This window comes from Scophthalmus maximus, chromosome 13 (assembly GCF_022379125.1).
Source record: "Scophthalmus maximus strain ysfricsl-2021 chromosome 13, ASM2237912v1, whole genome shotgun sequence".
Classification (NCBI taxonomy): domain Eukaryota; kingdom Metazoa; phylum Chordata; class Actinopteri; order Pleuronectiformes; family Scophthalmidae; genus Scophthalmus; species Scophthalmus maximus.
The window spans coordinates 16,583,530-16,595,610 of record NC_061527.1 but is presented as its reverse complement, the minus strand read 5'-3'; the positions used below and the strand labels follow the sequence as shown (position 1 = coordinate 16,595,610).

Here is a 12,081-nt window from a genome sequence, read left to right as displayed (position 1 = left end):
CGGACGAACAGACTCAAAAAAACTTTCTTCCCCTGGGCCATCACAACTCTCAACTCCTGTAAACTCCTAATTTTATCTCATCTGCAATATGTATTTAACCGGAACCGTCTTCATTTTTTTTTTACTGTTTTTGTACTTTAACTTAACTGAACAGAATAGCTCTCCTAATTTCTTTGTATTATTCAATGTGACAATGAAGGCTTTCTAATTCTAATTCTAATTCTAATACATTGACAAAACTTGGCTGGATTGCCTCCATTATTGTACATTTGGAAAAAGACAGAGCTTTGTCATTTTTTTCTATGGCTGTACATTTAGCTAAATCTGCAGCTTAGCCTTTGACCATTTTTTTTGCTGTCTGGAACAAGAATGCACCATTTGTCCTGCCACAGCCATCACAATACGCTGCATTCCTCGTAGAATAACTGTGTAATCCTAAAAGGCATGTGTTGAAAAAATGACAGAGTTTTGTGCAGTAGATTATTCACTGAGTCTCAGTAGGTTTGTGGTGAAGCCCTTATAACTCGGCTGAACTGCCCAAGCTTTCACAATATGTTGCCTTGAAGTCACATTGTAATTGAAACTCGTTATAGTGGATGCAGGTGCTGAGAGAAGGTCTTAGGAAGATAAAGGTCACTCCAACACCAAGCTGTATTACATACTGTATAGTAGAGGAGCTAGTCAAAGACAGATTAAGAAAAGAATGATCTACATGGAAGCAGAAGAGGCCGTTATAAATCCAGAGTTTTGGTCACACTGCGCTGTGTTTCACATTTTGCACCTCAATAGTAGTAGTGCTAGGAATATTCAAATAAAGGCTAAAATGCATTACACCCACTGTTTATTGTCCATGTATTTCCCACGATATTTTTGAGAATGACAGCTGCCCCATCCACAAGATGCAAATGGTTACCCAGTGGTTTTGAACAGCTATTTAATGCAGCCCCAGCGGTTTATCGTTCAGATTATTATCCTTTCCCACTTTTGCCACTTTCACAGTTATGATGCTTGAAATATGCAAAGGCCCGTGTTATGTGTAACCACGAAAAATCCCAGAAGACACTTTATGAAAGGACGTCCTGGGCATTTTGCGGAGAGTTTTTTCCACAGCGCTCACGAAACTGGAGCATGATGTTTTCAAACATGACTAGACAAAACTCAGCTTCTGATGGTTTTGTACAAAACGTCCTACAGCTTTTACTCCCATTACAGTAGTTGACCATGAGACGCCTGAACGCTCACGTACAGTAAGCACAGTGACGTCTATCTGTGTAAGCTATTAATCATTAATATACCTAGGAAATATAAATCCTTCATCAGATAGCCGGAAAACATGGTCACACTCAAGGTCGCACTTAAATAACCTCTGAATAAAACAAAACTGTGTTGTGACTGTATGTGCTTTCTGTGACTGTGCTGAATGTTCCATATGCATTCACAGAGATAGTACTGTATGTGTTTACAGTATCTGCAAGCGAGGACACACTGAAAATGTCTGGCTGTGGTGGCCTAGATCCCATCCGTATGGCTAATAGTTTTTCTTTAAAAGAAGAAAAAGATCAGTTTTACAACATATTCACTTCCCAGCTTCCTCATCCAAGTCCCAGCAAAAATCCCTCATCTGCTGCCAGAGGTCCCATAGGCGTGAACAGACAGTCCGTTCCAGTGTAGAGGCCCTATGCGTGTTCTTAAATGAGTCTCCTCCTTATCTTTCTCCCTCTCCCACAGAGAGTCCGAGCAGGTCGACGTCTCGGGCGAGAGGAAAGGAGGGCAAATGGTTGTCAAGACAACAGTCAGCCCCAGCCCGTGGAAGAAGAAAGCTAGAGAGCAGGAGATGCTAGGGGAATGGAAAGAGAACAACTGACTGTAATGAAGCTTAGCTGTACATCTCCAAATATAGTGTGCGTCCTTCACATAGCTGTCAGTGCTGTGCCAGTGCTAGAGGAGGTACTCAGTGTTACTGTCAGTGGGTTATACTGACTACACACTGCAACTGCTTGCATAAACCCTTTTCCCTATAATAAGACTTTTGTAAAGGGGCCTTCGTTTTATTCCACCAAGACACATTTTAACGTATTTTTTAACAGTGTAATGGCTGGGTATCAATTTCAAACTGCTCAACAAATCCTTATTTACAGACGCTCTGTCACTGTCTGACAACCTGAAGTCGCTCAGTCTGCGATGTTTTGATCCCACCACCTGTCTCTTGTCTGCGTTCACTTTCGCCCCGCCAGAGATCTGTCTGCTGACCCGAGGAAGACGGACGGCCAGTGTGCGAGCGGACACCTACTGTCGCCTGTACTCGCTCTCTGTGGACAATTTCAACGAGGTGCTGGAGGAGTATCCCATGATGAGGAGGGCCTTTGAGACGGTTGCCATCGACAGACTGGACAGGATAGGTGAGAGATAAGCCCATTAAACTTTTATTTTTATGTTTAGAACAAAATATAAAAATCTACAAAAAAAATAATCTTCCCATCCCAACCTAATTCATGAAGTGTGTTTTAGAGATTTAGCCATGGGAAATTGGCATTTTACCTCCCAGATACAAGCCCCAGGTAGGTTAAGAAGACACTACGTCTTCTTGAGCATGAGTCATTCATAGGATGAAATGGAGCGTAGGGAAAATGTATTCCTTCATTAGCATGATGACTTTTTGTGACAGCTGTGGTGCACTCTATGAATGGTGCTAACAGGGAGGATGTGTCAGGTGGAGAAAAGAACGGAGGGTAAAAATGTATTCATGGCTGTGAATCACCGCTGATGTCGAGTATATCAGTTCAACAGAAAATTGAACATTTCCTGTGAATATCTACCATTGTGGAAAACAGTTATTTCAAGAACTGTACCTGCAATATGACAAAATGGGCTGAGCAAGATCACTTGGGTATTGTACCTCTGTAATCTCTCTCTAGATTAATTTACTGATTTTCTAAAATGATTGCTCAGCAGTGACAGCCACTCACACACACACACACACACACACACACACACACACACTGCTCAGAGACCTCTTTGTCTTGAGAGCTCATTGGTAGGGAGTAAACAAAACATGTTGTCTTTTGTGCCCTGCCTTCATGCCCCCCAAGGTCAACAATGCTGCTGGTGTCACATCCCCATGTCACATGACAATACTGTACATGTTGATGAAAGCCGCGCATCTGCCAGCTGCAAGCTGTTGCCATAGCAGCCAGATTCCACACATGAACGGCCTTCAGTCAGGCATCTCACGTATGTGGAGGGAGATCGACCCGTCTGTTTCCAGACCTAACCACCAACTAAATCTTTTCCATTGGACTCCAAGTGTACTTGATAATTACTAATATTAAGTTCTTAATCAGCATTTTTTATCAGAAAAGGCAGAAGTCATGTGAAGAGAATGATATCTGAACACAAACTCTAAAATAATGATGCAAGCTTTGTCCATTTGAACTGTAACAAGTGATGGATTTAACTTGATGAGATCCTCAATTGAAAATTCAGTGCAATCCAACGGATCCAACTTCATATTCCTCTAAAAAAAAGTTCTGTCAAATTTGAAGAGATTTGCTGTTGCATATCTTTGACCACGAGTGCTTATATTGGATTAGTTCAGCCTGACGGACTCACAGTATTGATAGAGCCAGGCATTCTTCATCAGCCATACATTTTCCTAACCTTAATACGTCAAATTATATTGGCTTACCTGTTTAAAGAAGTGGGTGCTTGTGCTATTTCTGCTACAGAGCAGATTCAGCTTACCCCGTACTTCAATTTCTCACGGCTTCTGATCTGTAAAGGGCTCCATAACCTCCAGTGAATCCCCATATAGCCCCACATTACTCAAGTTCCTATCTCCTTGTGTGGCTGTTGCTGGCCCTGTTCCCGTTTCTGTCGGCCCACCCTCAAGTGCCAACAGAGAGTTATTGTCACTCTTAGGTTGCTTGTACCATCTTATTGCCATTGATGATTCCCCTGGAAGTATAAAGATAATGGCCCCCACCATAATTATGAGGACTGAAGACTTAGTGGTGCTCCTTGAAAGAACTCTCTCACTCTTACTCCCAGGCTTTTGTACGCACAGCAAATGGGGATCTCCTACCTTCCAACCCTGAGAGAGGATCTCATCACCAAGCGTAGACTGCAAGCTGTGTTTTTGCTCCACAGCTGGAATCCATGAAACCTGCCAGGGAGCCAGAAGAGTCATCACAGTCAGCATCTGCCACCTCCCATCCCACTCTTTCTGGCAGCTGACCTCTTTGTTAACTGGGTATCACTCCATGTTGATTAATAACCTTTCTTTCTTGCCAGCTCTCTAGCCCACCTGCTGCTTTGTAGAACCCAGTTGACTGCCACTGACAGTTGTGCAGAAGAGCTACAGTATATGCACTACTTCAATTGCCCACATGCACAGGCAAACTCCTTTAATGCCCATTTCCCGTGACTCCCATTTTGTCCCCAACAGATGTTGAATAATCTAGAAGCTGCGGAAAATTCTTGTCTTTGATCCCAACCTTCTTCCCCAGCTGCATTTGTTGAGCAGAAAGAGACCCTGTGGATGGCCATTACCATTAATATTATCACCCATGCCTGACTGCTCCAGATATTCTCAACTGGATGAAAGAAGGTGTTGTCCAACAAATTACTGCATCCTGCTTCATCATCTGAATCAGCCCAATTCAGTTGTGGGAATATTACAGTGTATGTGTCGAGCACTGAAAGACCTGCTTTGGATTTCCTACTTTTCTCTGTAACTGAATTACAGAAACAGCTGCATAATGAGAGTTTGTCTAATTCAATTTTCCATTGGTTGCCTTTCTTCATGTGTCAAAGCAAAGAATTAATTGGTTACCAAAAAGGCTGTTTACCCTCTCCATAACCCGTCTTGTCCATTATTTCAGAGAGTAGGAACTTCAACTCTCAGAGGATTTAAGACACAACAGTATCTCGCAAACTCCACTTACATACCTGACAGCAGTGAGAATATAATGGGTTTGAATCTCAACACTTAGTGAAGACTCTCTCACACTCTTCCCTGCTATGACGCCTGAAACATGCCTCTGTGGACAGTACTGCTGAGACATGGGAGTGCGGCAGTGTGTTTTATTGCTAATGGTCATGCCCTTTCTCGTCAGCCCCTTTTGTCTTGCTCTCTGCAGCAGTATATTAATGCTGCATCGATTAAGTTTTTCTGATTCTGATGGTATGACTCTAGGTAGGCCAGAAATCTTTGCCTGGCTGTAGTTTTGCAGCCTGCTTTCCTAATCCAGCATGCGGAAATTCAATGACCTGTCACAATTTAGACATTGATCTTGTCCAGGGGGTCTGGCTTGTCTTCGATGGGGTCCTAGATGTATCCGTCAACCTTGTGGATTCCTTGTTGCATTGGATTCAAGACTTTTGTTGTTTTTTACAAAAACAATTCACTTGTGTGGTAATGGACAGCTGGTTGATCCTTGCCCCCTCACGACAGAAAATAGAGAGCCACAAGCTGGTAATCTGGTGCATCACATGCCTCAAGTCAGCTGCCCATGCTTCTGAAGTTAGGGCCACTCTATTGAGGTTAGGCAATAGTGAGACTAGTTATATGGTTGCACCCATGCCCATAGAGGTGGACTTACACCAAGGTAACTGCAGTATTATTTTCTCCTGGAGGGCCAGTGCACGCAGAGTACCAGAGTACACTTACATAAACAGACTCAAACATGCATCACCTAATCACATACAGCTATCTAATACATAAACATACAATCACAAATTGGCAAATCTTTTAACGATATATATTGTTCTTTGTCACACTGTCAGCGCTCAGGTAACTACAAAACCCCAGACTCTAAGATTCTCTCAATATCTGTCTCTTTGCGTGTTTGTGTTGGATGTATTTTGCTGTGTAGAAAATGATGTGTAGGGCAGTGTATTTTTCATTACCAGGAATAGAATCGAATAAATAAAAAAGAATGAAGGTAAATGATAAAGTCATTACTTCTATGTTTAGACATAGGAGCAAATTATCCAAGGCAATCTTTGCTAGCAAAACTAAAACAGTTTCTTTGCATCATTAGCATTTACTTCAGCAACAGTGCTCCTTTTGTCTCTGTGTCATTGCAGGCAAGAAGAACTCAATCCTGATGCACAAAGTTCAACATGATCTCAACTCTGGGGTTTTCAACAATCATGAGAATGAGATGATCCAGGAGATAGTTAAATATGATCGGGAAATGGTTCAACAGGTGGATGTACCACGACCACGAGCCATGTCCTTGACATCTCCTCTACATAGTGGGATCTTTACTCCTCCAGGTTCCTCCGCCCAGCCCCAAACTTCTGCAATTGCCACTTTGCAGCAGGCCGTAGCCATGAACTTTTGTTCCCCCATGCAAGGGAACTCAGTGGGAGCGGGGAACCTGCAATCCCCAAGGATGGTGAGGAGATTCCAAGTGGTGCAAAATGTATCCAGCCCTGTCTCAGCCTCTCCCCTGCAGTCTCAGCTCCTTGGTTCTGGTGCCTTTGCTCCCGTCCTGTCCAGCCCCCCAGTCCAGAGCCCACTGACAATTGGAGGACGATCATTCCAGTATGGTTCCAGTTCCCCAGGAGGTCCCACTTCAGGCTCCCAGCTTTCTCTAGTCCAGCAGCATATAGCCAGCCCTGCACACTGGCCCAGCACACATAAGAGCACCCATTCCTTGCAAATGAGCAGTCTGAGCCAAGACGCAAGGGCTCTGTCTGTCTCTCAGCCCTCACTGCCTCATGAGGGGGCACTACCAGGTGCCCCAAGTCCATCCCATTCTACACGAGTCTCCTCTACTTCCATTGGACCCCCTCAGACCCCAAAAGGTCCCACAGGTGTTCGGAGTGCTATACCACATAGGGTAGTACTGCCCCACCAAATGTCTGTGGGGGCATTCCCTCTAGTATCCCTTCCCGGTTCTGCGCATGGTTTTGGGTCTGGTGCCGGACTGGCAGTAGGTGGTGTGGGAACAGGTCTGGGGGATTCAGGACGACCAAAGAAGGACTCTATAGTGAGCCTTCCTGAGACTGATCACATCAAAGTCCGATCCAGGCTATCCTCAAACTTGTGATCTTATTTAAACTGTTGGGGGAGTGACTCAATAGGGGCTTACCTGCAGGAACATGGGGTGATTTCTGTTCTTCCCTCTACAGTTCCTCTCCTCTCTATCCACTCCAGTTTGACTATCCGAATGTATGAATGTTGAGTGAGTGGCAAGGATAATCTGAGAGGTGACTCTTCTAATATAATGAAGTCTGTATGGTGACTTTTGAATCTGCAGCATCAAGACGTTTCTACTCACAGATATTATAGATGCACACAAAAGTAGTGGTAAATTAGCATATGCCCATCTCCCCCTCCTTTATTTATTGTATTTCACAACATTGTTAGCAACATATGGGCATATGGTTCACTTATCCTTTCATTCAACTAATTCAATGGACATTTGGTGTCACATGGGACTAAAAGAAAATCAGGGACCTGCTCCGGATGAGTTGGCACTTATACCTACAGTATCTACCGCATTTTATCATTTGGCTGCCTATCATCTCACATTTGCATAACAATTATGGTACATAAAAAGTCATAAATGTTTTGAACATCAAAATTTGTGTTCACTGTTTTGAGTCCCCCATTAAATAGACCACAAGGCCACATGTATTAGCACAAAATTGAACAATATAAAAAACTCTCCTTTCACTACCTTTATTCCAGGGGTTTAAGCCATCGTTCCGCCCAGATCAGTGATATGAATGGATAAAAAGTATGTACTGTATGTGAATCTATCTGGCATTGACTCTTTCGTAAGTCTTCCCTGCCTCTGATAGTCCCTGCAGATAGATATGTGAGGCCATGGAATCTTCAGATCACAGACAACAAATATCCTTGAAACTGAAATTACATCTGTGGGACAAATTGTCTTGTTACAGCCAAGCCATCGATTTCTACAGGAAGCATTTGCATGTTGCTGTTTTATTCATTCAAAACTGCATTAATCAATATTTTCTATATCAAAAGTGAATCAAATGCCTAAGTGACCCCCACACGATCAGGGATTGAACCCACGGAGACTAATGACTCAACGACGGAGATATTTAGCTTCATGTAGCTCATTGTTTTGGTTTTAAGACCCACCTTTAATTATTTTCACCATCCTCCCAGAACATCCCAAAATACAATATAGCCATCTTGAAATGAATGTGGACCTTCCCAAATTTAAAATCAGTTGTTTTCGGGGGGGTTTTACATTATTATTGATTAAAGTCATTCAAAGTGACCTTTAGCAAAAATAAATCGATCAATCATCAGCCTTTTCATTTATATTCAATGGAACTTTGGACTAGAGGTAAATGAGTCACATCACAAAGGACTCTCAAATGGTGAATGGAAATAGATGAAATGAAAACTGCTTTCAGGGAGCAGAAGACTTAACAATGGCAAGCAGTCTGCAAATAGAAAAGATTAATATTCAGTGTACATTGCCTATAGCCTACAGAATACTAACATGGAGTAGAAGTGGCAATGTTGCTGTATTCATTAATTAATTTGTACTGAATACTGAATTTGATAGTTAAACTTAAAGAACAAGATCCATATAATATATTACGTTTGCCAGTTTACACTAAACCAAAAATCCAAAATGATGTTATATTTTTCTTGATTTGGGTTTTGTGGTAAAATTACATGCCTGATTTTGCATTGGCATATATTAACATAAAAACCTCTTATTAGGAATCACAATAACATTTCAGCATGACAGAGCTTCATGTAACCATAGTGATTGCATGAGAGGAGAGGGGGGGACGCTGTGATGCTCTGTCTGGTCTGTCTATGCCCTGTCCCGTCGTTGTTATCAGTTATCCAGTTGTTTCTTATTGCTCAAGAAAAGAGTTGATGCCTTGCTTCACATACAATGAGAAATTGAGTGGACTGAGAAAAGATAGGGGCAAGACACGTACACACACACACACACACACACACACACACACACACACACACACTGGCTTGCTTAAATGATAATTTGACTGAGTAAGCTTGCTAGCACTATGCTGAAGGAACTGACCAAAACACTAATGTCAGCTGCTGAGTCATAGCTTGCATGCAAACAACAGCAACTTTACTGTTACGGTTAACATTAAACAGTCTAATGTTGAAGTTCACGTTAAGTGTACCTTCATTGAGTTGGGTTGAGTTTCCCGTTGAAGTTGCAACTGTCATGATGCCCCCCCCCCCACCACCACCACCATTATCAGCCAGGCAGTGACATTTGAGTGATATGATGCACCGGCAAATAATTACAAGACATTTTATACTGGTCAAAATGTAAAATCATTCAAAGTCACATAATCAAAATGTAAATCCATTTTTTTCTAACTCTGCACATTTCTTGCAGCAGCAGTTTGGGCCAGCGCTATGCCAAGGTCAATTGACAGAGATGATGAAACCCCTGCGAAGCTCAACCTTACTATAAATGCTAAAGTTTTGATCAACAGCCAAGGACGGTGCAGATACTGTGCAGGATGTATATTTCAGTGTGCCTCTGTCATTAAGGCCCCAATAAGAGTTCAGCGGATGCCGCCGATTTATGTCCAAAAGCATTTGGACGTATTAGCTTTCAAGCACACAAAGCAATAACTAAAAAAAAAGTGAGCTCCCGATATGCAAATGATTTCCTGTTGAGGTGTTAACGGGGATGCAATATTTCATGTCTGATTTCTCAAACTTTAAAATCTGTTTGTGGAAGAATATGAGCAGATATCCAGTTTCAAATACACGATACATGATTGGCTCGGTTGTTATTTTCTGTGTGCATCATAGTGTGCATCTTGTAAACCAGACTACTTATTTATTTAGCCAAGTTTATTAACTGTAGACACAAAGACACATGCACACACAGACACACACACACACACACACACACACACACGCACGCACATCCTGTGCCAGTTGCTGGTGCTGGTCTGCATAGTTTCTTCTTGATCTTGTTTAATGTCTTTTTTTCTGATCTCACAGCTCAGTCAATGTGCTAATCCTGTACCTTTGACCAACGCTGATTTCTGATTTATTTTTCTTTGCCATTATCAAAACAGCATGTTGCACAGAACTAAACAAACACTTGGTCTTGTTTTATGTTAATGTTACAACAACTCAGCTGTTCTTTTTCCCATACACCCTCCGGGCTTTGGTAAGGCTGGCATCTGTGCGACACACACACACACACACACACACACATAGATGGATCAACACGAGCATCTGTGTTTGCCAAGTCATGTGCTTGCAAAATGCTGTTTTTTAAAAGACAAATTCATTTTTTCCTGTCTTCAATGCCACAACTCTATTTTCTGTTCCAGTTTTCATTCAGACGTGTCTTGGGGTTCATCAACGGCAGCACGGCATAGAGATTCTGAGTGATTCAAATGTTTACTTACAAGGGCTCTTCACATGAACCGAGCGAGGGTGTGATCTGGTGTCTCTAACTCACAAGGGTTCAGATTTTAATTTTTCTCATTGGCCAGTATTGTCCACACAACACTAAAACAATATATAATGCACTTTTTTATACTAGTTGTTTCTGCATTTTACAGAATATACAGCAGTCGGCATTTATTTCTCTCTCTCTGTGATGCCAGTGCTCTAAGTGTGAATAATAATGGTCCAATAAAATGGAGAGTGACTACGAAGCCAATACTGAAACCAATCAATACCCATTATACAGGAATGAATGAATTCCCCCGAAGCAAACAGACGATCGCAGACAGTCGCTCTCGGTCAGATCAGACACTTCCAGTGCAAGTGATCCTGTGTCAGGGACCTGATTTTCTTTTATGGCGCCGCTCTACAGTTGTCACATCCCATCATAATGTACTGTGCATACCTAGTGCCTAGCATATATTGTAGACTCCACATACATGTACTATATTCTCTCTGTGTGTGGCTGTAAAAAAAATAAGTGCAAGCTCCTCACAATGCAAACATAACTGTCGGTTATATCCCATTGCAATACATGTAAAAAAACCAAAAAACAATAAACTGCATTTGAATACAGTGTGATCCTACTGCTTTATGTTGAGGTCATTTTTATTTTGGCTTAGCATGTTGAAAAAGCACATGAGGATTATCAGTTAATGAATATGTGTATTCTCCGCAGAAGCAGAAATTCTCAACGCAATAAAGGCGAAAGATGGTGAATGCCTCGGCCTTCTGTTAGTCACAATGTGTCGAGGTCACAATGGACTCTGGATACTTGTTGGTAATCGTTCACATTCTTACTCTTATCGAAAAAAACAGATGAAATACAGTAACGAATTGCAATATTCCTTGTGTGAAATATCAGAATGCTTTCGTTTCAAAACATGGCAAGCCTTCTATTGTGGAGTTGATATTTTAAAATGCAACCCGTTGTTTCCTTTGTCCTGTAATGTTTATCCATCCATTAGTCCATTTATGCAGGTTCCTGTAGAAATGTGCCTCCTGATCACAGTAAATGATTAATGAAAATGCAGTCTGGATCTACCGGGCACTGGCACATTCACCTCTGCTTTTATAATCCAGTCCTAGTTTGTAGCCCTCACACATGTAACCATCAGTTTCTCTAAAACATAATTAACTGGCGATAAATCAAAAAAACAGAACAGAACTTTATTTAAAAACAATTAAAGTTGTTCCACAGGCATAGAATGTCTAAAGACTCGACCTGGAACGAAACATTCTCCTTATTTATTCGTAAATTTCACATCTGTTTTCAAAATAATACAAAGATGGCAGCCCGTTAGCAACATGGGAAACATTGTTTGATGGACTTCGAAAATCAAGACCACGTCTTTGATGAGGACTCTGTCAATTTCATCAAAACAGAGATAATGCTTTTAAATGTTTTTCAAACACTGACAGTTAATTATCTTTTATTAGACTGAGAGTTAAACCCTTTGACACCAACACTCTACCTCTCACTTGATTTATAACGTCAGTTAACATTTCCCTGAGGAGTCGATGGTCTCGATCTCTAGTTTCAAGTCTCCTCCAATACAGCGGGATGTTCATTTTGTAAATTATGGTCCCATTGGCGTTGCTCTAAATGCTAATCTCGAGGCTTC

The 12,081-nt window shown here is 41.7% G+C and overlaps 1 protein-coding gene across 1 annotated transcript in view; it reads left to right on the top strand.

Annotated features, from left to right (window-relative positions):
• The window catches only part of hcn2b (hyperpolarization activated cyclic nucleotide-gated potassium channel 2b), a 36,368-nt gene extending 25,336 nt beyond the window's left edge, over positions 1–11,032 (top strand). Inside the window, exons 7-8 of the mRNA XM_035648630.2 lie at positions 2,235–2,399; positions 6,088–11,032. Coding sequence (XP_035504523.2) covers positions 2,235–2,399; positions 6,088–7,058 — 1,136 coding nt within the window. The 3' untranslated portion in view covers positions 7,059–11,032. The remainder of the gene's footprint in view (positions 1–2,234; positions 2,400–6,087) is intronic.
• The last annotated feature ends 1,049 nt before the right edge of the window (positions 11,033–12,081 follow it).